Here is a 25728-nt window from a genome sequence, read left to right as displayed (position 1 = left end):
GGCCATCCAACCTCTGCTTAAAACCCTCCAAGGAAGGAAAGTCCACCATCTTCCAAGGGAGTCCGTTCCAATGTCAAACAGGAGTTCTTCTTGATGTTTAGTTGAAATCTTCTTTCTTGCAACTGGAATCCATTGGTTCGGAACCTACCCTCTAGAGCAGGAGAAAACAAGCTTGCACCATCTTCCGTAAGACAGCCCTTTAGATATTTGAAGATGGCTATCATATCATATGATCTGTTAACCTTTGTAGTAAAGTTCCTACAGGAGCTCCTATACTGCAATTCCTATTGGCTAAAATCATGGTAGGTGGCTCTATCCTTCCTGGCTGAAATCATTATTTGGATGGAGGTTTGAGTCACTGTAGCAGCTAGGAGTTTGCTAGCACCTGTGATTGGCTGGCACCACAGAGACTAAAGGGAGCTACAGGACCAGAAGCTGGATCAAGACTTAAAGGTGATTTGACACCAATCTTTGCTGCCACCTGCTGGTTGGAATACAAATTTGTTGTTGGCACGGGTTAGCTGAAGCAACTGCAATGCACCAAAATGCGCTGCTGACACTTGCTGGAAAATTTACGTTGCAGGGTTCTCATGTTTTGCATCTTTATGGAACATGTAAAGCCATCACACTGACTGCATCCTTGAATTAACTTTGAATAAGGCCCAAAGGACATGGACTTCTGTTGGTACATCTAGACCTGGTAGACAGTTTCGACCAGGGCAGACCAAGACATTTGACACCTGAGGCAGATGCCAAAATGACACCCCGACCCCCACTAGGGAAGATCTAGATCAGGAACAAGGGGGCAGGCAGGGAAGAAAGATCAACATTGGGATCTTCTGCCCTGGGTGGACCCTCACCTTGCCTCATAGGTTGGCTGGCTCTGGTTTTGAGCATGGGGATGACTTTATGATTTTGGCTATCTTTCTTGCTAATGCTGCTATTGTTTATTATCCTGCTGTTTAATCAGATACCAGGTATGTGGGGCGGGGGGAGATTGCTACTCAGTCATCCAAACTGGGGGCTCAGGTTTTCCTGTGTTTGTATGCTTGAGCCAGATCCAGATATCAAAAGAAAATAACTGCTAGACACTGGTCTAAGGGTTAAACTGAAAATGTAGCACATCTAAAGTTTCCTATATTGAACTGACTCTACTTGCTGAAAGTAAAACTAACTTGTGGCAGGACTGGGGGTGATACACCAGAATGATAGAAATAAGCTCCAACAAGTTTGCATGGACTACAGTGAATCCACTGGGACTTAACAGCTACTAGAAGTATTATGTGCTAATCCTTCAAATATTGAAAAGGAGCATAGCAGGCATTATTTCAAAAGCGACACCTGAAGCAAATCCATATGTTGAGGAAGAAAATACATAATGCAGTGTTTCTTCAAAGGGATGAGTCCTCCAAGACAGATTCTCTATCAAACTTCTCAGTAAATGATTGGTGGGTTATATTTAGCCATCTCACAAATAATAAGGGAACAGAGGTTATGTTAGTCACAGCATTATGATTCCATGTGGGAGGAAGCAGAAGCCATTCAAATGACTTCACGATTACCATTGTGTGGACCAGGAGAGCAAGACTTCACTTGCTTGCTCCACTTATACTGTCAAACCCCATGGCAGCCTCTCCCCAGTGGCATTTGTGCATTTGGATGTCTGCAGCCTGCCCTATGAGAGAATGCTGGTCCCATGAGCTGGATTTCTCAGATGTGATGGTGGGCAAAGAGTAAGCAAGTGATCCTGACTTAGAGGATCGTAGGTGAATGCTCAAATCAGGCTTATGTTATAGGACTACTGTGAAGAAACCTACAATGGTTGATCACACCTTTTAAAAAATATGTAAAATTCACCTATTACCCAGATCTGTCTCCATCAATAGGTCGAACACACTGGTGCTGTGAAGGGTTGTTCCAGCACAGGCATGGCCAAACTTGGCCTGCCAGCTGTTTTGGGACTACAATTCCCATCATCCCTGACCTCTGGTCCTGTTAGCTAGGGATGATGGGAGTTGTAGTCCCCAAACAACTGGATGGCCAAGTTTGTTGTTTTTTTAAAAAATAATGTTTATTACTTTTAAAACTTACAAAAAGGAAAGAGAAGAAAAAAGAAAAAAAGAAAAAAAACAAGAAAAGGAAAAAAAATACAATATATAAACAATACAAAACACAACATTAACCTAAACAAAACAAAACAAAAACAATTTAAAAACCTACATTATACCATTTTAGTAGTCTATCTTTCATACCCTTGTTTCATCAACCTCCTCTCACCTCCCTTTTTGTATTCCACTTCTATTAATTGTTTCAGCAATTCCTTTCCATCTTTCTCTATTTTCTGTCATATAAATATCTTAACTTATTTTTACCCTTATTTTCCATTAATACTATAATGCTTATTTATGCTTAACTCCTTATAACATTTCAACTAAAGCCATAAGATTTCATTCCAACATTTTTCTAACACTCAGTAATTTTACAATATTTCTATTTCTGAAAATAAACTTTAAAACTTTTTCCAATCTTCTTCCACCATCTCTTCTCCCTGGTCTCGAATACTGCCAGTCATTCGTCAATTCCAAATAGTCCATCAACCTGGTGATCTTCTGTCCGAGGCTCTTAACTCTTTTCCAAGTCCCTTCTGCAGGTCTTCTTCATATTTATACATGCACTTTACTTTGTCTTCTACTGATCTTGTTCTTATTTTCCTTCCTTTGATAGTGAAGACTGGATGGCCAAGTTTGGCCATGCCTGTTCTAGCAGCACACAGTGATTGCTCTTTGGAGGCATGCATGTGTGCAGGCTTGTAGGTGATTGGCCATCAGAAACAGACTGAAAATGGACTCTAGAGATGGAGTAAATGATAGATGGAGGAGGAGGCAAAGAGAGTATGGCTATTGGTTGAGAGGGTAGCAGGTGATATTAGTGATAAATAGTAGGCATTAGTCAATACAGTGGTGCCTCGCAAGACGAGAAGAATCCGTTCCGCGAGTCTCTTTGTCTTGCGGTTTTTTCGTCTTGCGAAGCAAGCTTTGCCGCTTTGCTGTGCGTTTGTGGGGAGGGCTCTTCCCCCTGCTAGCCCATTCTCCATCTTGGGCCTGGGGACGGGCCCCATACTCCACCTCAGCATAAAAGACTCCAAGGAGGCCTCGGGACATTGCTGCTGCCACTTTGCCAGTGAGTCTTGGGGAGGACTGCTCCCCCTGCAAGCCCATTCTCCACCTTGGGCCTGGGGGCGGGCCCCATACTCCACCTCAGCATATAAGGCTCCAAGGAGGCCTCAGAACATTGCTGCTGCCGCTTTCCCGTGCGTTTGTGGGGAGGGCTCTTCCCCCTGCTAGCCCATTCTCCACTAGGCCAGGGGGCCCACACTCATCACTGCCACAACTTTAAGGACACTGGTGCTGCTGCAGCAACTGTTTTAAATGTTTTTATATATTTTAAAGTGTTTTTATTTTTACTTTGTTGTACCACCATAAACGGTGGTTTTTATCCATGTATTTTTATTTTGTTTTGGTTTATTTTGGGTTGGGGTGGGGTGGTTGTAGAGTGGGGTGGGGATTGGTTTTGTTTTGGTGTAATTGTTTTTTGTTTGTTTGTTTTTATATTCTGTAAATGGAGGCGAGTATGAGGCTTGGGATTCCTACTGTGGAGGGGCGAGGCAGGTATGGCGGTGGGGGCAGATGTCATAGGCGAAGGGGATCGAGATACGGATATGCTCGTACCCCTTCCAATCTGCGCCCCATCCCGAGAGACGAGGGTAGGGTGAGCAAGGATTACTCACCTCCGTCACTGGTGTTGTGCAATGCCAGGCCTATAGGCAACAAAACCGCCACCCTGCGAGATTTCTTCACCTCACAGGGGGTTGACCTGGCATGTGTGACTGAGACCTGGGTGCGCGAAGGGGATACTGTTACCTTACAAGAGATGGTGCCCCCGGGTTTCTCCGTCCTCCACCAGTCACAGACTGTGGGCCGGGGGGGAGGGGTGGCGTTATTAATCCGGGAAGATTGTTCTTTCAGGGCTCTACCATCGCCATCGATCCCCGGCATTGAATGTGTTGGCCTAGTGTGGGGCTCCGAGGTGAGCTTGGCTGTCTGGCTGGTGTACAGGCCACCTAGCGCACCAGCAGCCACCCTGTCAGGCCTGCTGGAGGCGGTGGCCAGCTGGGCCTTGGAGTTCCCTAACCTATTGGTATTGGGGGACTTCAACATCCATGCTGATGCCACTCCCTCCTCACAGGCTCTGGACCTGGTGTCTTCCATGGCGACACTAGGGCTCTCCCAGTTTGTTTCGGGTCCCACACATCAAGCAGGCCACACGCTGGATCTGATCTTTGGCGTCGGTATAGATGTGATCATGTTTCCTTCGATGAAGGTGCCATGGTCTGATCACTATGCTCTGAAAGCCAGGATTGACGTTCCACCCCCACCCTGCTTAGGTGGCGAGCCGATTTGGGCTCGCCCGCAGAGGCTGATGGACCCTGATAGATTCCGTCAAGCCTTGCGGGACCTTTCTCCCCCTGGCGACTCATTGACTGAGCTTGTTGAGGCCTGGAATACCCAGCTCCTGGCAGCCATCAATGAGATCGCACCTAAGTGCCCTCTGCGACCCCGCAGAAACCGGGCTCCCTGGTTTACCGAGGAGCTCCGGAAAATGAAGCGGGACCTCAGACGGCTAGAGCGAGTATGGCGGGGTGCCCGTGACGGAGCTTCAGGAACATCTTATAGGGTTTTTATGAAAACCTACGAGATGGCAGTGAAGGCCGCTAAGAAGTCCTACTTCTCGGCCTCCATTGCATCCGCTAGCTCTCGCCCGGCACAATTATTTAGTATAATTTGGTCTTTAACGTCCCTCGAAGGACAGCCAAATTTAAATAACAATTTGACACACAGCTGTGAGGCATTTGCGAGCTTTTTTGCGGAGACGGTCCTGTTGCTCCGCCATGACCTCCCTGCCAATTTGGATACAATACAGGAACTAGAGGCCCCTCGACTGTCCTCGGGTTCAGTATTGGACCACTTTGACCGGATATCCCCAGCTGATGTGGACAGACTCCTCCGAGCTGGAAAGCCCACCACTTGTCCTCTCGACCCGTGCCCGTCCTGGCTGATTAGAGCGTGTCCAGACGAGGTGAGGGCCCCCCTGGGGGATATCATCAATCTGTCCCTTCGCACCGGGACATTCCCAGGGGAACTGAAGGAGGCAGTGGTGCGCCCACTTTTAAAGAAAACATCATTAGATCCCTTAGATCTATCCAATTACCGCCCGGTTTCGAATCTTCCATTCCTGGGTAAGGTGATTGAGAGAGCGGTTGCTGAACAGCTTGGTAGGTTTCTGGATGAAACATCGGCTCTGGATCCATTCCAGTCCGGCTTCCGCGCTGGTCATGGGACCGAGACGGCTCTGGTCGCCCTAACAGATGATCTCTGCAGGCAGCTGGATCGAGGCGGGTCGGGGCTGCTGATTCTTCTAGACCTGTCAGCAGCCTTCGACATGGTCGATCACGAACTCCTGGACCACCGCCTTGCCGACGTGGGGATCCAGGGCACAGTCCTTCAATGGCTGCGCTCGTTTCTCTCTGGTCGGGGACAGAGGGTGGCGCTTGGGGGGGAATTGTCATCCTGCCACTCCTTGGTGTGTGATGTGCCCCAGGGTGCGATACTCTCCCCGATGCTTTTTAACATCTTTATGCGCCCCCTCGCCCAGCTTGTCTGGCGTTTTGGGCTGGGCTGCCATCAGTATGCTGATGACACCCAACTCTATCTCTTGATGGACGGCCACCCTGACTCGGCCCCAGACACATTGATCAGATGCTTGGAGGCTGTGGCTGGATGGTTACGTGGGAGCCGGTTGAAGCTAAATCCTTCGAAGACAGAGGTCCTCTGGCTGGGACGGGATGACATGGGACTGAGGGGGCAACTCCCATCTCTTGCGGGGGTGCAATTAGTGCCAGCACCATCCGTTAAGTGTTTGGGTGTAATCTTCGATACCTCCCTCTCCATGGAGGCGCAGATTGCAGCTATAACAAAGGCGGCATTTTTTCATCTCCGCCAAGCTAAGCAGTTGGCTCCTTACCTCTCTTGCCCTGACCTAGCCACTGTGATCCACGCGACGGTCACCTCCAGACTGGATTATTGTAACTCGCTCTACGTGGGGCTGCCCTTGAGACTGACCCAGAGACTCCAGCGGGTGCAGAATGCCACAGCGAGGCTCCTTACGGGGTCTTCGCTTAGAGATCACATTCATCCGGTGCTATACCAGCTGCACTGGCTCCCGGTGGAGTACAGGATCAGGTTTAAGGTGCTGGTTTTAACCTTCAAAGCCCTATACGGCCTAGGGCCCTCGTACCTACGGGACCGCCTCTCCTGGTATGCCCCACAGAGGAACTTACGGTCTTCAAATAAAAACACCTTGAAGGTCCCAGGCCACAGAGAGGTTAGACTGGCCTCAACTAGACCCAGGGCTTTTTCGGCTGCGGCTACAACCTGGTGGAACACTCTGTCACAAGAGACAAGGGCCCTGCAGGACTTGACATCTTTCCGCAGGGCCTGCAAGACAGAGCTGTTCCACCTGGCCTTTGGTCAGGGCGCAGCCTGACTCCCTCCTTTGGCAATCTTTACAAAACTTTAGTTTATGGTTGCCATCAATTTTGATTTTAATTAATTTTTATAATGTTTTTATAATGTTGTACTGTTTTAGTGTTGTTAGCCGCTCTGAGCCCGGCTTCGGCTGGGGAGGGCGGGATATAAATAAAATTTATTTTTTTTATTATTAGCGGCTTAGCGGATTAGCGCTATTAGTGGATTAGCGGATTAGCAGATCAGCTGATAAGCGGCTTAGCGGATCAGCTGATAAGCGGCTTAGTTGATCAGCTGTTAAGCGGCTTAGCGGCTCAGCTGATAAGCGGCTTAGCGCTTAGAAAAAGGGGAGGGGAGGGAAAAAAACCCGCAGGAACTCGCAAGACATTTTCGTCTTGCGAAGCAAGCCCATAGGAAATTCTTTTTGCGAAGCGCCTCCAAAACGGAAAACCCTTTCGTCTAGCGGGTTTTCCGTCTTGCGAGGCATTTGTCTTGCGGGGCACCACTGTACTTTGATTTCAACAGGTGCACTCCCATTAAAATCAGTAAGTGCTTAATTCAGAAGAGTTGCACTCAGACTTAGTGAATAAACTGTGCCAGAAGGCAGTTGCCTTTGGATAAGTACATGAAACGGAAAGCTTGTATAACTTTCCCTCCCTTTATTTTCTTTTTGCTCTCGTAATGACAGCCTACCTAACGTACCTTCCCTACCAACAGCAATTTTCTATGTACAACACCTGCTTTGCGTTGGAATTACACACAGAGAGAGAGAGAGAGAGAGAGAGAGAGAGAGAGAGAGCGCGCAGGGGGAGCTGCTTTCAGAGAGGAGTCTTTGAAACTCCTTTGTTTTTTTACTAGGTATGTCAGAAGGCATCGTTCTCCATTCCACTCCGATTTGGTTGCATGCAGTGCTGTTTTTGTTTCACTACAGTTCATCTTCTGCCAAAAAATATATTATGAGTCTTCTTGTCTGTTGTCTCAAAATTTACAGAATTAGTTAATTATCTAAATTAATAAAATAATACATAAAATAATATACAAGAGGTCTGGAATGTGGCAACACAAGAACAGGCCTTTTCTGCAGTGGCTCCCCACTTGTGGAATATTCTCCCCAAGGAGGCCTATCTGACACCTTCATTACATATCCTTAGGTGCCAGGTGAAAATATTTCTCTATAACTAGGTCTTTGGCTGCTTAAACAATCTATGACCTTTTAAATATGTTTGTGAGATGGGGTTATTGGTTAGTTATTGCTGTTTTGTTATGTATTTTGTGTTCTCATTTTGTGTTTTTATGTTGCAAACCACCCTGTGATCTTCAGATGAAGGGCAGTATACAAATTTAATAAATAATAATAAGATAAGTCACATTTTTGTAACTAATTGCATAATTACAGTGTTATGAAGTTATGCCACACCATAGAAATACAAAGAAAATGCAAGGCAAATGGGAGAAAACTTATTATGTATCATTTGTGGGCTGAAAACGATAGCAAATACTACATATATTCTGTGGATTCATTTATGTTGCAGAAGTGGAACAAATAAGCAAATATCAGCAAATTCTGCTTCCGTCAAAATTCTCTGACATCATGACTTACAACACCCCCCCTTTGGATCCTACTCTTTGATCAGAAAGAAAGGAATGAAGTGTCTCAATACTGACACAAGTGAATTGATCACAATTAGCAGTATGAGCCACCAGGAGAATGTGTGCACAAACCTTGTGAAACAAAGTTGTTTCACTCATTAACTTTATTAAAATTCAGGGGCTGAACAGTGCCTGTTTAAAGAGCTAGTCAACAACCTTGAAGATGAGTATGGTGACTCATTATATTGCTATGAAGTGTGCCCACTACCAGAGCAACTCTCCTGCTGCACAGCCTACTATGGAACTAGAGTGGCCAGATACAAAGGAGGGCAGGGCTCCTGCACCATTAATAATTGTGGAGAAGATGGAACTTCAGCACGTAAGACTCATGAAGCTTCTTCAGAAAGGTACACCTGCTGAAATTCCTTGTTCTTCAAAACTATCCATCAGTTCAGGAGCCCTATCCTCTTCGGCACACTACTGCAGTGGGTTTTTCAAGCTGTTTACCTGGGAGTAAGCATTATGGAACACAATGACACTTACTCGTAAGCAAACAAGCATAGGCTTGGGTTTTAAAAAGCAATGTCAGCATCTTCTTATCTAAAATAGGTTTGATGTCAGTATCTAAGCAAAAATTTCAGGATTTATGTTCTATGCAGTTTTGTGCCTCTGTTGAAACCTAATAGCCACCTGGATAGGTCCCTGGATGACAATTTTCATCCAAGGACCTCTCCAGTGCATCCCAGTAGATAAGATTCTCATGAGGTCTGACAAAGTGGCTTGTCACAATTTTCCTAAAACGACAAGCAGAAAATACAAGCCCCTCTGGGAAGAATGTTTGTTCTGAATGAAGTTCTTCCAGTTTGATGTTGAGTTTAGCGAGGCACATGCCTACAAAAACATCCTCTAGTTTAAAATAAGGAACTTCTTTGGCAATTTTATACACACTACTAGCAACATCTGCAGACAAAACATAACCAGTCCCTGAACAAAATGGAGGGTACAAGTTTCCTGAATATTCTTCTTCACTCACATACCACTTACTTATCAGTTTTCGTATTGGATGCTCATTCTCTTTTAAAAAGCCAGTGAAGAAGCTAACCTTCTTATTTTTCTTTAAAAGAAGTTCAGTGAGATAGTAGGTATTCACAAACATATCTGAGTCTGTTTTCATCACAAAGCTGGTTTGTGGGCAGAATTTGTGAATCCATTCAAGGCCCATAATAGTCTTTAATGTTAAATTGTAGTAGGAATCTAGAAAATCCTTCTGGATAATGTCTCTGTGTTTTTTGTTCTCATCATCAATAGCACGCTGGTCAACATCAGTGAGAGTACTTCCCAGGAGAAAATAGGTCACAATACGTTTGTTGTCTATTTTTCTTTCTCTGCCCCATGTCTCACGGATAGCCATCCGGGCTTTGGATTGTTTGTGAGATGATGTCACAAGAATGACCAGGAATGGTGGATTCCGTCTGCAATTCATATGAGGCCTCCTTAAAAAACGTCCATCTCTCTTAAAGGGAAATAACTCATGCTTCGTCTCACAAAATATACAGATTTCGAAAGTGCCCAGTTTGGCATATAAACAGACAAAACAAACCAAAGCCATAGTGAAAACAAGCATCCTTGCAAGTCTCTTGGAAGCCATCTGAAAGAAAGAAAAGGAAATGCTATGTGGATATTTCTAGCAAATCAGTGTAGTGGGGAGATTACATTCCTACAGGCACGGTAAATAGGCATTGTGTATGTCAAAGAGCTGGCCTTAAATGTGACTAGCAGCTGGAACCAACCTGTAAGAATTTTAGTAAAAACCTGAACTTGAGATTTTTCTTTGGGAATAGTCTTGAAGACAGAACATTGTGCTGTGTATATGCAGGCTTGCATGTTTCCAATCAGTAGATGGCAGGGTTGAGAGTAACAGATTACAGGATAAAATATACTTTGTGGTTTCCCACCTAAGCTGCGCCCCTTCCTCCTGCACATTCACTCTCTTCTCCCTCTTTCTTGCACAAGGATACCACAAAGGTAGCTCCAATCATACAGTGTACAATTTGTAGTCATCCTTGTGAATATGTAGAAGCTGTAAGCAAACAGCCTGCTTTGCTTTATTTCTGTGTTTTATTTTTTCCCCTTAAAGCAATGCTAGTGATGTATAAATGAGACAGAATGGGTAGTGAAGCTGAGGAACTCCAGGCAGCTCCAGCTTCCAAGCTTTATAAACTGATATCCCAACCCATTTTGTTTTTTAAAACCTATCATGTTGAGCTCAGCTAACTCCCTGGGCTTACACCACCACAGGTGCACCTTGCTACCTGAGCTCTGAGGAGAGAATCACACTATCTATGGGTGCTCTTTTCTCTCTGGGCTCTGAATTCCATGCACATCCCCTGCCTGTGTCAGCTCAAGCACCTTTCAGAGCCATTGATAATGCAGGGATGTCTTCTCCTGCTTGGACAAGAAAATTGTAGCCATGGTGTCCACAGTCCATTTTATACTTTCGCAAAAACTGTTCTCTCTTTTAAAATCATTTCTCTTTCCACCCTACGTCCCCCTGAAGAGGGACAGAAATAGGAAAACTGAATAATCTGGTGGGTGCAATCCCCTCGCCCAGCTGCTAATATAAAATATGACAGCTCCTTTGAAGTGCCCCCTGTCAGAGCTAGGTAGGAAGGAACAGAAAGGGAAGGACTGTTATCTTAGTCTCGTGAACACTTGTTCAAATCTGATTGGTCAAATCTAGTGGAGCGAGCAGAAGATCCATGGATCTCATCTTCCACTTCAGGAAAAAGGAAATCTGCCTCCCTGTTCTCCTGGTGTTAAAGGCACTTTGCATCCCAATGCAATTTTCCCTTATTTTTGCATAGGAAGTTTAAAATGTCAGAGAAGCCCCACTTGGGGGGAGGGGGCAGATGAAAAGCTACTGCTTCCTGTTTCATATGATAAATTTACATAGGGAATATTTCATGCAAATAGCTTCTCACCTGAAAATAAGCAACTTGTGACTCAAACAGTTGGAGGCAATAAAACCCAGCAATGTTTCTGAATGCTATGGGGAGAGTGAAATTAGCTTGATCCAGCAAGCTCTTCTTATGTTTTTATATTGATGGCACTGTTTTTTTTTTCTTTTTTCTTTAAACATAGCTGTCACTATCTGGTTCTAAATATTCTCTTAGTCATCTACTGAACAAAGTACTAGTTTATTTTATTCATATACTGCCTGGTTGTAAACAGAGCCTCTAAGCAATTCACAAAAACTAAAAACTGGAGTCCAGATAATCCTCCCCTGCGTGTGTTTGCAGATTTACCTTACCTTTAATGGATGCTTGAATTTCCTGAGGAGAAAGAAAGTTTTGGCTCCAAGACAGCAACTGATGAAATCTAGAACAAGAAAAGTGTTGGTGAACTCCAAATGCAATTCTATTCCCATAAGCAAAATGAACACGTATCTCCTTAAATGTGTTGATAAACATTTCCAACAAGCAAACTTGAAAATGGGTACACATTCCCTTTACATTCTTCTTGGTCTTAACATTCCCTGCCCCCCAAAGGCAAGGCTACTTTATTTTTATATTTTATTTGTCATTTATTTCTTCTTCTAATAATTATAGTTTCTAACGTCAGCTTCCTTCATTATCACTATTATTATTGTTAATAATAATTACTATTACTACTATTATTATTTCCAGGGTGGCAAACACATTAACAATAATATCACAAATTATATTCTAAAAGCATTTAAAAAAACACGTCTAACAACAGTTTAAAAGAAAACATTCTACCAGCCAATAATTTCATTTTTTTTTTAATAATATTTATTAAAATTTTAAATGTTACAAAAAGAGAAAGAGATAACTCCAAGTTAAACAAAAACTTGACAACACATCAAATAAAGAAAAAAGAGAATAGAAAAAAAATTAAAAAACAGAAAAATAGAAACAATTAAAAAACACAACAAACCTTCCCATAACTTATCTTTCATTTACTTGTTTCCTTGACCTCCTCACACCTCCCTTTTTTGTATTCTAGTTCGGTTAGCTATTTCAGCAAATCCTTTCCATCTTTCCCAATTTTTATCCTATAATTTATCTTAATATAATGTAACTTTACCTTTCCTCCTTTCATCCATTAACGATCTATTTTTACTTAATCCTTTATAATATTTCTGCTAAAGCCACTTAAGTTCATTTCAGCCTCCTTCTAACATTCCTTATCAGCCAATAATTTCAGGGTTGCCAGGATCAGGACTGCTCAATATTCCTATGCCTGGGCAAACAGAAATGTTTCCAAATTCCCTCAGAAAGTCAGTTATGCGGGATGAAGTGATTGACAGCCCTGTTCAGGGAAGTTTTTAATATGTAATGCTGTATTGTTTTTAACACTGATTGGGAGCCGCCCAGAGTGGCTGGGGAAACTCAGCCAGATGGGCGGGGTATAAATAATAAATTATTTTTATTATTATTATTATTAAATATTTCCACATTTATCCTGTTCCTCTAAATTGTAAAAGAAACCTGTTTTTGAGAAAAGTCCAGGGCCTGTCACAATCTTCTTAAGGCAAAACTCATTTTGGCAGGGGCTGAACATCTCCCCTTCCCAACTGGAAAATACTCCTTACATGTCCCATCAGCAGGGCGGCCATATTGCCAAGCTGATCTGTGAGATTTAAGTGCCTGGTCCTTCTGTGAGAAACTCCTGGTAGCACTTTTCAAGGCTTTGCCGCAGCTGTGTTTGGCATTGGGAGGGGGGAAGTGTACAAGTCATAGAGATTACAAATAATAAAAGTGATGCATTTGTTGTCTCCAGAAGGGGCTTGCTGTTTCATTTCTATTTTATTTTTATTTATTTTTTGGGACTTCCCTTGTGAGAGAAAGATTGCTACCCATAGGAAACAACATAGAAATGCATAATTTTTAGCATAGCTGCAACTGGGCAGTAGAACTGCCCCCCCCCCCCAGGTAACAGTAAGGGAAACAGTAAGGAAGTTTGTGCTTTCCCTCCCCCAGGTCTTATTTTTCATGCAAAGAATATTGGTCTTATTATTTTCATATATTTGTTGCCTGAGGCCCAGGGCAAATGTACCCAGCTGCCCCCTGCCCAGGCCTGCTTTTGCAATCAACTATACAGGCCCCACCACTTTCTGCATTTCCCTTTTTCAAAAAAACGTTAGCAAGCATATGTACTTAAAGACTCAGGATTGTTAAGGAGCTCTCGATGCTGCGATAGTGGTTGTTATTAAAACTACTACACTCCATTTTGTCATGTTTTGCCAATGGCTGGTTTGCCTTCCAGTTAAAAAAAATAGCCCACATGGCCTAAATAAAGCTTCTTTATTTATTAATTAAATTTCTATCCAGCTCTTCCTCTCAAAGGAGCCCGATGCAGCCTCCTGCTCCGCAGAGCTGTGTGCAACCCCAGACGTAATGTGCTTTTGCTCCACCACAGCACCCCTGGCACAACCATACTAAGCCAACCCTGAAATTGAGCAGGGTCTCACCTCTACCCTTTCCCGTCATCTCCGCCATTTCCTGTCTCTAGGGTGAGAGTCAGCTTTATTTCTCTCACAGCAACAGGCTTAATGGCAGAATATGACCTGAAGTCTTTGCCTGTACAACTCCCAACCTGCTTGCCTTAGAAAAGACAGGAAATACTTTAGAGGAAACCACAGCCTTTGCAACTGAGTGGAAAGCGACAGTACTTCACAGTGCAGTCCTATACATGTTTTCTCAGAAGCAAGGCCCATTGTGTTCTGTGGGTTTACTCTCAGGAAAGAAATGCAGCCATAAACTTCTTACAATATATAAAATTGCCTTGAATTTTTAATTAGCCTTTTGCGAGTCCAACTATATGTTACATGCAAAAGTACCGAAAAGCCACTCTGACGGGCTGGGCTTGGAGTGAGAAGTCAGCAGGAAGCAGTTGCTTAGTTCTTTCACAACCTACCTTTTGCCTTTGTAGATGTGTTTGTAATATTGCTTCCTTTCATGGGGAAAAAATTGCGCAACTTCTTAAGTTTAATGTTTGCAATGGGCCGTGTTTGTGCATGAGGTGTGCATGTGTTTCCAGCCCTGTGGAATGTTTCCTATGCTTACAGGCACATTGGTGTTGGAGAGGTAAGGGTGCAAAGTGTACCTTTGAACATATATACGGAGGGATTGTTGTCTGGTTAGGCATTTCTGGGGATTTAGCAAGGTATTAAGGAGATTAGGAGTTCTGAGTTACATTTAAATCTAGTAACAATGGTTTGGGGCTATGCAAACTGCGTGGTTAGGAAGGACTGTCTTGTGTGGTCTCTCACATGCTGCTAACAGCAGAGGTATTGATAGGGAAGATGTGGAAAAATAAAATAATGGATATAATATTAGTGAACAAAATTATGAGATAGAAGCAATTAAGGGAAGGAAGGAAACAAGCAGCATAGATCTTTAGACTACACTGAACACCATTCATTTTTACACAAGGATTGTACATTGTGTATTTCTGACATCCTAAGAAAATTGAGGGTCAGTTTAAAATAGGAGGAAAGCTGGTGCACTTGGATGCTCATGTGGCGCAATGGTTCAGTGTGTCTAGGAGTAACCAGAAGATTGGTGGTTTGAGCCCACCCAGGGATGGCTGTGGGAAGGATTCCTGCATTGCAAGGGGTTGGACTAGATGACCCTTGGGACCCCTTCCATCTCTGCAATTCTATGATTCTAAGATGCACAGAGGATCAAAATTATAACTCTTTTATTAGATCCATGGCACAGAAAATACTAAGATACCTTGCCTGGCAAAGAGGAACAAATAGAGTGTATGCAAATATAAACTTTACTTTTCTTGCTCTCACTGGTAGCATGCAGAAAGAAGACAGGATTCCCTATAAACATAAGAAACCCTCCACATGGCAGAGAGGGAGAGGAGGGGTAAATGTAACTGACTGACTTACCCAGGGGATCATGTAGAAAAGCTACCACTAAGCCAGCAGGAGTCTTGCAGGTTCTGGGCCTGAAATGAGAGACTTGATGGCAGGGTCGTCCTAGTGGTTTTCAAAGGGGGAGGAGAAATCTAGAAATACAACAAAGCAAAATTACTTTTATAACCTTAGCAACTGAATTTTCTGGAGAACCATTTTTAAGAGCCAGTGCAGAATAGTAGTTATACGAAGCATCTACCGGTACTTATTCTGTTCAGTTAAAACAACTAACTGAACAATCTCTAAATTTGATAATGTCAGATAATTTCACTGTTAGCTATATCCCAAATCTTTACCAACAAGACATAAAAAGGCAGAATATCTGCTTCTAGGACTTGGCAGCAGTCAGTAAACAAACAAACAAACAAAAATTCTTTACCTTCATCCTTCTTAACCCGTATCCAGTACAAATGTGCACCAGCCACAAATTTACAGTAGTTCAGACCCTGACTTGGCACTCTTCCTTTCACAGCTGCAACTACTGTAAAAGACTGGCTTCTTTTACCAAGTTTACCAGCAGTTTGGTCTATGGCAATACAGGTTTCTACAAAGCCCTGGTAAAAATTTAATTCCCCCACCCCAAATCTCAAAACCACACTTTTTCTGTCGTCTACACAATTGTAACATTTCATTTTAGAGAGACCCCTGGAGACATTTCTGTCAATCTTTCATTCCCTGGCTGATAAGCTCTCTGTACTGTTAGACAATCCAAATCCTATGCTATGGATATCCCTCTCATCCATCTCTAGGCAGAGGACTCAAGTAAAAAATTAGCATTTTACAAGTGATAGCTCAACAGTTTCACAGGATCCCTACTCCCTCCTGTTATCAAGAAGACAGCCACGATACAGTAGCTAGCATATAGTCATAGTACAACATTAGTAGCTATGCCTCAGGGTAGACCTCCTGGCCTGGTAGACCTATCTGAATCAGATATGTGCTCTGAGCATACTCAGAACTGTTTCCTTGAAGTCCACACTTCACAACTTGTAGCATATTCTGGTAACCTGGAAGGAAGCAAGGGCGTATTTGCTACTTTGAGAAACTTCGCTCTTCCTGTTTAGCGCTTGTGACCTTGCGTGTGAGAGAACCACGATGGTGGATACTGTTAGAATTCCTGCTTCATGATTGCAGTCATGGGATTTTTGTCTTTCACATGACAGTATATGTTTTGACTCCACAGAGTGGGAAGTGACGAAGACAGGATGTTTGTGTTACTGTGCTCCATGAAGTGGGACTATTGTCCTTTGTTCTTTTTCTCTTTGCTGTCTGATACTAGAGAGGGAGCCATGTTGCAGTGCTCCGTGTGTGTTTATATGTCAATAAAGTAGATTAGCCAAAATGCTGAGTTGCTGAGGTCTGTTACGCAACTACACCTACTCTGCAGATCCCTAAGTGTGCCGGTGCCGGTTGGCATCGGTTGCTGTGATGTTCGGGCTGAAGAAAGCTTTTGAAGCTCCTGAACGATTGACCAGGAGGAAGAGAACATGCCAGTCGGGCATGTGTCTCTACCAGGGTCCTACTCAAGTGTAGGCTGAACTCCTGACAGATACATCTGGTTCACAGGCACTATAAAAGCAGGATGCTGGACTTGATGGTCCACTGGCCTGATCCAGCCAGCTCTTCTGGTTTCCTTATGATACTTAACTATATGTTAGACAATATGTTAGCTCCATATCAGAACTCTGAAGTGCAGGTTTCGTTTTTACACAAATGGACAGTGTAGTGGGGAGAGGTGGTCCAGACTGGGACCTAACATGGAGGATAGACAGCTTTAAACTTTGCCTTTCCTGTGGTCCCAGTTCAGATAGGGGTGGGGGCTGCACCAGCTATTTATATAAGAAAAAATATCCTATGTGCTTCAATTGGAACTTTTATTCTTATTCAAATTGCTGACATGATGAGAAGCCCATTCTGAGTCTTAACCATAGCCAGATGCAATGAGCTAAAGACCCCTACCTCAAATGCCAGGGTCCCAATTGCGATCAGGAGCTCCACGCTGGCAATTTGTGCAATAAAACCCAAACCCTGTACTTAAGGGCACAGATATGGAGCTAACATGTTGTTTGATAGGAAGACTGAACAGGTTCACAGGTCACCTGGGCACCGTCTTCCCTACTATGGTGAGATGTCTTGTATAACTGTTTAAATTATAGTAATTCATAGAATCTCATATTGTCTGGTTTGGTCTGGAGAGAGAGAACTTGCATTGCCTTTCCTGACAATCTTTTAGAACATAAAACTGCAGGGATTTTCCATAAGGTTCTTCCCTCTGTCTATAAGAACTTGGAAGAGATGTTTGATTTCAGCATAATCAAGCCACTTTGTACATCCCTGTGGAACTAATCTCTACATATCTGGAAATAAATTGGAAGTGTCCACACGTGGACAAAGTGTGCTTTGCTATGGAGAGCCTTTTTTTTTAACCATGCCAAGCACTCCCCTAGATTGGTCATACAAAGGAATTCTGGCACACTAAACAGCATGTTTCACTCATGATTAGATTTGCTACTTGGCATGTATGTGAGCACATGTCGAAGATGTACGTTATAGATATCATTAAGGAAAATAAACACATTTTCAAATTGGGGCTCACTTGGATCAGGGTGAATGTAGATGTGTATGAAAAGGGTTGTTTAAGAGGTCTGCAGATTTAGATCCTGATGGGAAGGCAAGACCCTTGTGCTTTGTATAGGAAAACAGAATTGCCTGCAGGTGCCCCTTTTCTTCTCTCTACAATACTGTTCAACAAACTGCACCACTGGCCCAAATTCTCTCTTCCACACCACTGCTCGAGGCACAGGTGCTCTGTCCTCCAAGGCATGGAGCTGAACCCTAGTCTCAGACAATATGGAATATTTCATTTGAAAGAAAGAGCCAAATTATACCATTCATCTTCTCTAGCCGGCAGAAAGAAGTCTGCATGATAGTCTGATTCTGCTTTCCTGATTATGGAAATCTGTTTGGAGAGCTCTCAGGAGTGAAACGATTTAGCTGAAAACCATGCACCAAAAAGAAAGAAACACAAGGGTTTTTTTTAGTTTCCTTACCTCCTTCTGCAGTACATCTCTCCGTTTCTCTAGCCATGTTGCCTGAAAGCTCCAGTGAGTTGTTAGATCTTCCCAGGAAACGGTTTGTGTCTCCTTCCCATTCCTATTTGATCAATGAAAATCTCCATGTGTTTATTGGACTGGGAAGGGCAAACACAGCATTTGTGCAGTAAAGGGAATCCAAGCAGTAGATTTCTCTTTCTTTCTTTCTCTCCCTCCAGGTAGCAGGCAGGACGGCCGCAGTCTGATCGTCAGCAAAAGCCAAGTTAGGAACTGTCTGCAAATGCTCTCTCTTTGTACTCAAGGAAAAAGAAAAAAACAAAGACAAGCAATTCCAGGCACACTCAGCTGTTGCTAAAGAACACAGAAATTTTAATTATTTGAGAGACCAAATCCTTATGCCTTTCCACAGGAAAAGCAACAGCCACTAGCAGAGTAAAAGAAAACTTTGCAAAAAAAGCCTCCGGGGTGTGAAAATGTCCCAGGCTTCTGGCAAGGCCAGGCAGACTTCAGTTTGTGGTACCTATATTGCTTATTTCAAGAATGCCTGGCTCCACCAACAAGAGCTACGTGGGAAATAGCAGCTCAGATTGGCAGGCACACTCACAGAAGTAAGGGAAAGTGTCTACCTATGAGAGCGAGCTGTGTCCAAGAATTGATTTCAAAGCCACCACTGAGTTTATTATTAAACCCTTTCATACGAAATTCCACTCCCACTTTCCGCGAAGCATCCATTGTTTCAACAGCCTAGTTTTCGTTTGGGACATGTTTATTCTTACTAGTCTTGAACAATTGTGAGTCACACCAACTTCAAATCACCTAGTGATCGACCAGTAGGTCCCAGTCTACCTTTGACACCCCCTTTCCTGAGCTAGCGTGTTTTCAGACATAAAAGACATAAGGCTATGCACACATACCACACATTTAAAACATCCCCACAAAGAATGTGGGAACTGTAGTTTACCCTGCCCACTGCTGCCATTCCTGGTACCTTTAACAATCTACAGTTCCCAGGATTTGTGTTTGTGTGCTTTAAATGTGTCTTAGATGTATGCTGGGTAAGCTCATTTAGTGCTTCTTCCCCCGTCTATAATTGGAATGCACAACACTGACAAGAATAGGAATTAGTTTACAATTGCATCTCTTCCTTTTCTAGGTTGCACTGACCATATTCACACAGGTGTGCACATAGACAAGGCTCACAGCAAGCCTGGTGAGGGGAGAACCTGAACTTCCCCTGGCTGAATGTGGAACCGAAATTTGTGTGTGACAAGCGGGCAGTGGAACTTTTTCCCACATGGTCTCTAAGTGCAGTTGGACAGCTGTGGAGATTGATGGGCAGGGCCTCTATTGCCGAGGAGCTAATCAGAGCAGGTGCTCTGGCTACCATTTCTCCAGTGAAAATAGGGGTGTCCTAAGGAAAAGCGGGACATTCCGGGGTCAAATCAGAAACCAGGATGGCTTCTGTAAATCCCTGTCCCTGGAAAACAGGGTAATTCTCTGCAAAGCCAGGTGATAACAGATGGAAAATCCACAAAGATTGGTGGAAAAATAAACATTTACTAGCAGGCTTAAACTAGACTGTGGGCTCTCCTCCCAGGCATTAAATGTCCAGGGATCATGTGTAGGGGTCAGATGGGATTACCATGAGGAATTATAAAAGATACATCAAGCCATCGTGTCCACGATGAAAGCATTGTGTTGACTGGGTTTGATATATTGACGATAATTTCTGATTAAATCCCATAAGATTCTACATTTGTGCCCTTTTCATGCCCTTTTGACTCTACTGCCCATTTCTCTCTCCTCACGTCACGTACACAGCGGTTGCTTCGCCAGGCAGGCATCCTGTGCCATAAAGATAGTGGGCAAGTTACTTTGATGTAGTTTCTTATATATAATCTTAAAATGTTAATCTTGGAGCCAGGAAACAGATCTCCAATGAAGGGAATAGTGATATGGTCTTTCTGGCCATCCTTCTTATCATGTTTATTTCTCAGCTCTGGGGTTGCCAGATGCACCCCTTTGTAGTTCTCAACTTATTTACCACCCCTTTGTAGTTCTCAACTTATTTACCCCAAAATATATGCATGCTAATTAGTGTTGTAGTGTAACTTTTCCCCCACGTGGGGTTTGATGAAATGCTCAGAGGAAATATGCTTGGTTCTTACGAGCACTGTGTAAAAGATTCTTTTGCTAATAAAATGGCCTGGTGAGGGGTATGGTTTATGCACTTTCTCCGAGAGCCTTGCTGGTCAAAGCCTCGTGTCTTGTTTTTAATCAGGGTCCAATCCTTCCTTTGCGAATGCAACAATTATGTACATGTTTTACAGTGCATCAGAAATTTAGATCACAGAAATGACAATGGAAATAAGAGCAAAAAATAATCATTTTTTTTCTTCTGTGATTCCATAGAATTAAGGTTCAGACCTCAATGGAATACAAGAGGAAAGCCTGTAATTCTCTTGAAATTAATTTGTAATTAGTTTGAAGACTGGACATTTATTATGAGGTTGATGTGAAGCTGACAAGAGAAGGGTCAGAGATCAGCTTTGCCTGAATGAAGTCTCAACTTCAGTCTCTAGCATCTCAAGTTAGGGCTGAGGGAGGCACCTGTTGAAACCCTGGCATGCTGCGGTCAGTCAGTGCAGTGCTGTCTACACCAGGGATGAGGAACCTGTCTGTGGTCTTCCAAAATATGGCTGTCTTCTTGCCAGTCCAGCCTGTATGGCCAACTGTCAGGGATGACTGGCATTTGAGTCTAGCAATGTTGGGAGGGCCCCATACCTGTTGAAGCAGCTCCCCATGCTTTCAGCTAGATAGGCTAATGGTAGGTTTGATATAAGGCACTTTCTTACGTTCCTGTGGTATTGTTCACTTTGCACATTTTTTAATTTTTTTTTAAAAAAAAATTCTTAGTTTACAGTGGTACCTCGGGTTAAGTACTGAATTCGTTCCGGAGGTCCATACTTAACCTGAAACTGTTCTTAACCTGAAGCAGCACTTTAGCTAGTGGGACCTCATGCTGCTGCTGCGCTGCCGGAGCACAATTTCTGTTCTCATCCTGAAGCAAAGTTCTTAACCTGAAGCACTATTTCTGGGTTAGCGGAGTCTGTAACCTGAAGCGTATGTAACCTGAAGCGTATGTAACCCGAGGTACCACTGTAGAAAAATATGTGCATGTATCTATGGGGTTTTGTGTCAGCATCACGTGTGGGTTCTCTTGTTATTCACTTGTTGTATAGTCATACCTCGGGTTACAGCTGCTTCCGGTTGCGTTTTTGCGGGTTACGGACCGTTGAAACCCAGAAGTACCGAAACGGGTAACTTCTGGGTTTCGGCGGTCGCGCATGCGCAGAAGCACTAAACCACACTTTGTGCATGCACAGAAGTGCCAAATCGCAACCTGCTCATGCACAGACGCGCAGACATGGGTTGCGAATGCTCCACGTTGCGAACGTGCATCCCGCACGGATCACGTTTGCAACCCGAGTGTCCACTGTATTTCCTTGATGGTGAGAGAGGTTGGGGGTGGCCTAGGGTATGGTTGTTTATTTTTAATGCAACAGTCACCAGGGTGTCAGACTAAGGTCTTTGCCTGAGGCAAAGGATAAAATGGTGTGTCATCCTAATTCCATCAGTCTTGCAACTAACTGGTGTGACAGTTGCACTAATCACTTAAGTGAAAATATTAACAAACAATCTGCATCTGGCTAAATGAAGCAAATATACCGTAACTATTATATTGTGGCAGATTGGTACAGATTTATTTTTTATGCAAGCAAAGATGAAATGCAGAACATAGACATCTACCAGAAGCATGAAAAACCTTTTGGGTGCTATAACCATTGTGGACTTGAATTTTGGTATTTCCTGATGAGTTGTACCAACAGATTCATGATTTTGGTTCGTTCACTGGATTGGGGGGGGGCAGTCAATTGATTCCATATTAAATCTAAATAAGAAATGCCTGAAACAGCCCCATCCTGGAAGGTTGGAAACCAGAAACTAATAATGTGGTCAACTTTTGATGAGAGTATCAGGGAAACTGCAGAACTGTTTTGATAAGTTAATCACTCAGACACGTTCTATTTAGTTTGAACATTATTTTATTGTTCTTTCGCAAGAGTTCTGAGAAAATAAGAAATAAGGTTAGGTAAGCATTCAGTTTATTTACCTTAGGCACAGGTACCCATTTGCAAATGCCAAACCAGCAGAGATAGAAGGAAAAAGAATCCATCTACTTTTAAAATGTCTGCTTTTAAAGCATCTAGCTAGAGATGAAAAACAGAAGAATATAAACAGCTGGGGTAGAATGGTCAGACAAATGTGTGTTTTTTGCCACAATGGAACCAAAGGTATTTGAATACATTCAATTTAATTTTTTCCATGTCCATGTTAGTTTTTATTAAGTTGTTTGAAACAAAATATGCATGGCTGCTTATTAGAATTTTTCCATGCCAAAGATGAATGTTTCCTGGTGGTTCTTAGGCTACAGAAGTGGACTTTCAGCAAGCTTTTAACCTAAGATTCCTGGGTAAGCTTAACAATCATGGAATAAGAGGAGAGGTCTTCTTGTAGATCAGGAATTTATTAAATAGCAGGAAGTAGGAATAAGTGGACAGTTCTCCAAATGGAGCGATGTCAAAAGTTGAGACCCCCGCTGCCAAAGGATCAGTATGGGACCTGTAGTTTTTAACTTGTTCATAAACAATCTAGAGTTACGGGTGAGCAGTGAGGTGGTCAGGTTTGCTGGTGATTATAAACTGTTCAGGGCGTTAAAACAAGAGATTGCAAAGAGTTCCAATAAACTCTCTGCAAACCTAAGTGATGGGTGGTAAACCAGTGAATGCAGTTCAGTGGAAACAAGTGTAAAGTGATGCATGTCAGTGCAAAAAGATCTCAGTTTCATGTATGTGCTCATGGATTCTGAACTGGCAGTGACTGTCTCCCCCAACCTGCTAGCCTCAGATGTTTTGAGCTTCAAATCCCATCAATCACTTCCGGAGGTGGCGCGAAACTTTATATGCAAGGGCCGCAGGAAGAGACTGAGATAGATCATTTCCTAAAAATTTATGGACTACCAAAATTATCCCAGGAAAAGAGAACAATCCTAAATGATAGAATAACGCAACAAGAAATTGAGGGTGCCATTCAGAATATGCAACTAGGCAAATCTCCAGGACCTGATGGTTTTACCTCCAAGTATTACAAGACATTGAAAGATTTTTTGATACAACCACTAATGGAGGTCTGTAACCAGATCATGGAGGGGAAGAAGGCACCAGAATCGTGGAAAGAAGCTTTCATCACATTGATACCTAAAGTGGAATCTGAAAAGACTCAACTTAAGAACTACCGTCCCATCTCACTCCTAAATGTGGATTATAAAATTTTCGTGGATATTTTGGCAAGTAGATTCAAAAAAGTGTTAAATGAAGTAATTCATAAAGATCAGGCAGGCTTTCTTCCAGGTAGACATCTGTTTGATAATACCAGGAACATTATAGACATTTTGGAACTTTTGCAAACTAATATTAACACAAAAGCACTGTTAATTTTTATTGATGCGGAGAAGGCCTTTGACAATATTTCTTGGAGGTTTATGAAGAAAAACTTGGAAGGGATGGGAGTGGGACGGGGGTTTGAAAATGGAATAGAGGCAATTTATTCAGAGCAAAAAGCTAAATTGATAGTTAACAATGTGGTGACAGAAGAGCTTAAAATTGAAAAAGGAACACGACAAGGTTGTCCCTTATCCCCTCTGTTATTTATTTCAGTCCTAGAGGTGCTTTTGAACATGATTAGGGAGGACCGGTTGGTGCAAGGAATACAGGTCGGAGTGAAACAGTATAAATTGAAAGCCTTTGCAGATGACTTGGTAATAACATTACAGGAGCCAGAATCTAGTACGAAAAGAGTTTTGGAACTGATATATGAGTTTGGTCGGGTGGCGGGATTCAAATTGAATAAGCAAAAAACTAAGGTTTTGGTAAAAAATCTGACATCTTCGGAAACAGAAAGGTTTCAGAATGAGACAGAGTTAAATGTGGTTAAAAAAAGTGAAGTACCTAGGGGTTAATTTGACTGCTAAAAATTTGAATCTATTTAAAGATAATTATGAAAAATGTTGGTCAGAAATTAAAAAGGATTTAGAAATTTGGTCAAGATTGAAACTTTCCTTGCTGGGTCGAATTGCAGCTATAAAGATGAATGTATTGCCAAAGATGTTGTTTTTGTTTCAAACTCTACAGATTGTGGACAGAGTGGAATGTTTTGGAAAATGGCAGAAAGATATCTCTAGGTTTGTCTGGCAGGGCAAAAAGCCCTGAATAAAATTTAAAATATTAACGGATGCAAAAGAGAGAGGGGGGTTTGCCCTGCCAGATTTAAAGTTATATTATGAAGCTGCAGCTTTCTGCTGGATGAAAGATTGGTTACTTCTTGAGAACACTGATGTCCTAGATCTGGAAGGGTTTAACAATGCTTTTGGTTGGCATGCATATTTGTGGTACGACAAGGTAAAGATTCATAAAATGTTCAAAAATCATATTGTCAGAAAAGCAATATTTATTGTTTGGACAAAATATAAAGACTTATTAGAAAGTAAGACCCCGAGATGGTTATCACCAATGGAGGCTAAGGCCCGGAAGAGACTCAATATGGAGGCCGGCTGGCCAAAATATTGGGAATTAATAGAAAAAATTGGAGACAAATGGAGGTTGCAGAGCTTGGAGAAATTAAAGAATAAGGTGCAAGATTGGTTACATTACGCCCAAATCCAAGAGGTTTTTAAATTGGACAAAAAGATAGGATTCCAGGTGGAGAAGTCGAAATTAGAGACAGAACTGTTGGAACCAAAGACTAAGGTACTATCGAGAATGTATAACTTGCTGCTTAAATGGAACACACAGGATGAAACTGTTAAATCAGCCATGATAAAACGGGCTCAGGATATAGGGTATAATATTATGTTTGAGGACTGGGAAAGGTTATGGACCACCGGAATAAAATTCACGGCATGTAATGCTTTGAAGGAGAATATTATGAAAATGATATATAGGTGGTACATGACCCCAGTCAAGCTTGCAAAAATATATCACCTGTCTGACAATAAATGTTGGAAATGTAGAGAGGCTGAGGGGACATTCTTTCACCTCTGGTGGACTTGCCCTAAAGTGAAAGCCTTCTGGGAAATGATCTATAATGAACTAAAAAAGGTATTTAAATATACCTTTGTTAAGAAACCGGAGGCTTTCCTCTTGGGCATTGTCGGCCAGAAAGTGTTAAAGAAGGATAGAAGCTTTTTTATGTATGCGACAACAGCAGCAAGAATACTCATTGCAAAGTACTGGAAGACACAAGACTTGCCCACACTGGAAGAGTGGCAAACGCAATTGATAGACTATATGGAACTGGCTGAAATGACTGGCAGAATCCGAGACTTGGGAGAAGAAACAATGGAAGAGGACTGGAAGAAGTTTAAGGACTATCTACAAAAATATTATAAGTTGTATGAATGTTAAGTATCTGCACGATTTAGAAATTACCA

The 25728-nt window shown here is 42.7% G+C and overlaps 1 protein-coding gene and 1 long non-coding RNA gene across 8 annotated transcripts; one reads left to right on the top strand and one right to left on the bottom strand.

Annotated features, from left to right (window-relative positions):
• The first annotated feature begins 173 nt into the window (after positions 1 to 173).
• On the top strand, positions 174 to 20436 carry LOC307215609. Its single transcript, XR_013838584.1, has 2 exons — positions 174 to 1766; positions 18398 to 20436. It is a non-coding gene; the product is annotated as an uncharacterized lncRNA (long non-coding RNA).
• Positions 8300 to 18401, bottom strand: B3GALT5 (beta-1,3-galactosyltransferase 5). Of its 7 annotated transcripts, none has more exons than XM_079974966.1 (4): positions 18177 to 18401; positions 15100 to 15218; positions 11485 to 11552; positions 8300 to 9822 (listed from the first exon to the last, which is right to left on the bottom strand). In XM_079974966.1, the coding sequence occupies exon 4, from the start codon at positions 9820 to 9822 to the stop codon at positions 8854 to 8856; it is 969 nt and encodes a 322-aa protein (XP_079831092.1). In that variant the 5' UTR covers positions 11485 to 11552; positions 15100 to 15218; positions 18177 to 18401; the 3' UTR covers positions 8300 to 8853. The 7 variants fall into 7 exon arrangements, with proteins under 7 accessions (XP_079831092.1, XP_079831093.1, XP_079831090.1 ...); XM_079974967.1 differs by lacking the exon at positions 18177 to 18401 and adding an exon at positions 15506 to 16300; XM_079974964.1 differs by lacking the exons at positions 15100 to 15218; positions 18177 to 18401 and adding an exon at positions 14115 to 15080.
• Positions 20437 to 25728: the final 5292 nt, after the last annotated feature.

This window comes from Podarcis cretensis, assembly GCF_951804945.1.
Source record: "Podarcis cretensis genome assembly, chromosome: 4".
Classification (NCBI taxonomy): Eukaryota; Metazoa; Chordata; class Lepidosauria; order Squamata; family Lacertidae; genus Podarcis; species Podarcis cretensis.
This window is presented reverse-complemented; position numbering and strand designations above follow the sequence as displayed.

Excerpts from the sequence above, each read along its gene's own strand:
- B3GALT5 (XM_079974963.1), bottom strand. The coding sequence starts at position 12,758 with ATGTTCAGCCCCTGCCAAAATGAGTTTTGCCTTAAGAAGATTGTGACA. Across the intron at positions 11,553-12,685 it reads TGGACTTTTCTCAAAAACAG|ATTTCATCAGTTGCTGTCTT; the intron begins GTTTCTTTTACA and ends TTCTTGTTCTAG. Across the intron at positions 9,823-11,484 it reads AATTCAAGCATCCATTAAAG|ATGGCTTCCAAGAGACTTGC; the intron begins GTAAGGTAAATC and ends TCTTTCTTTCAG.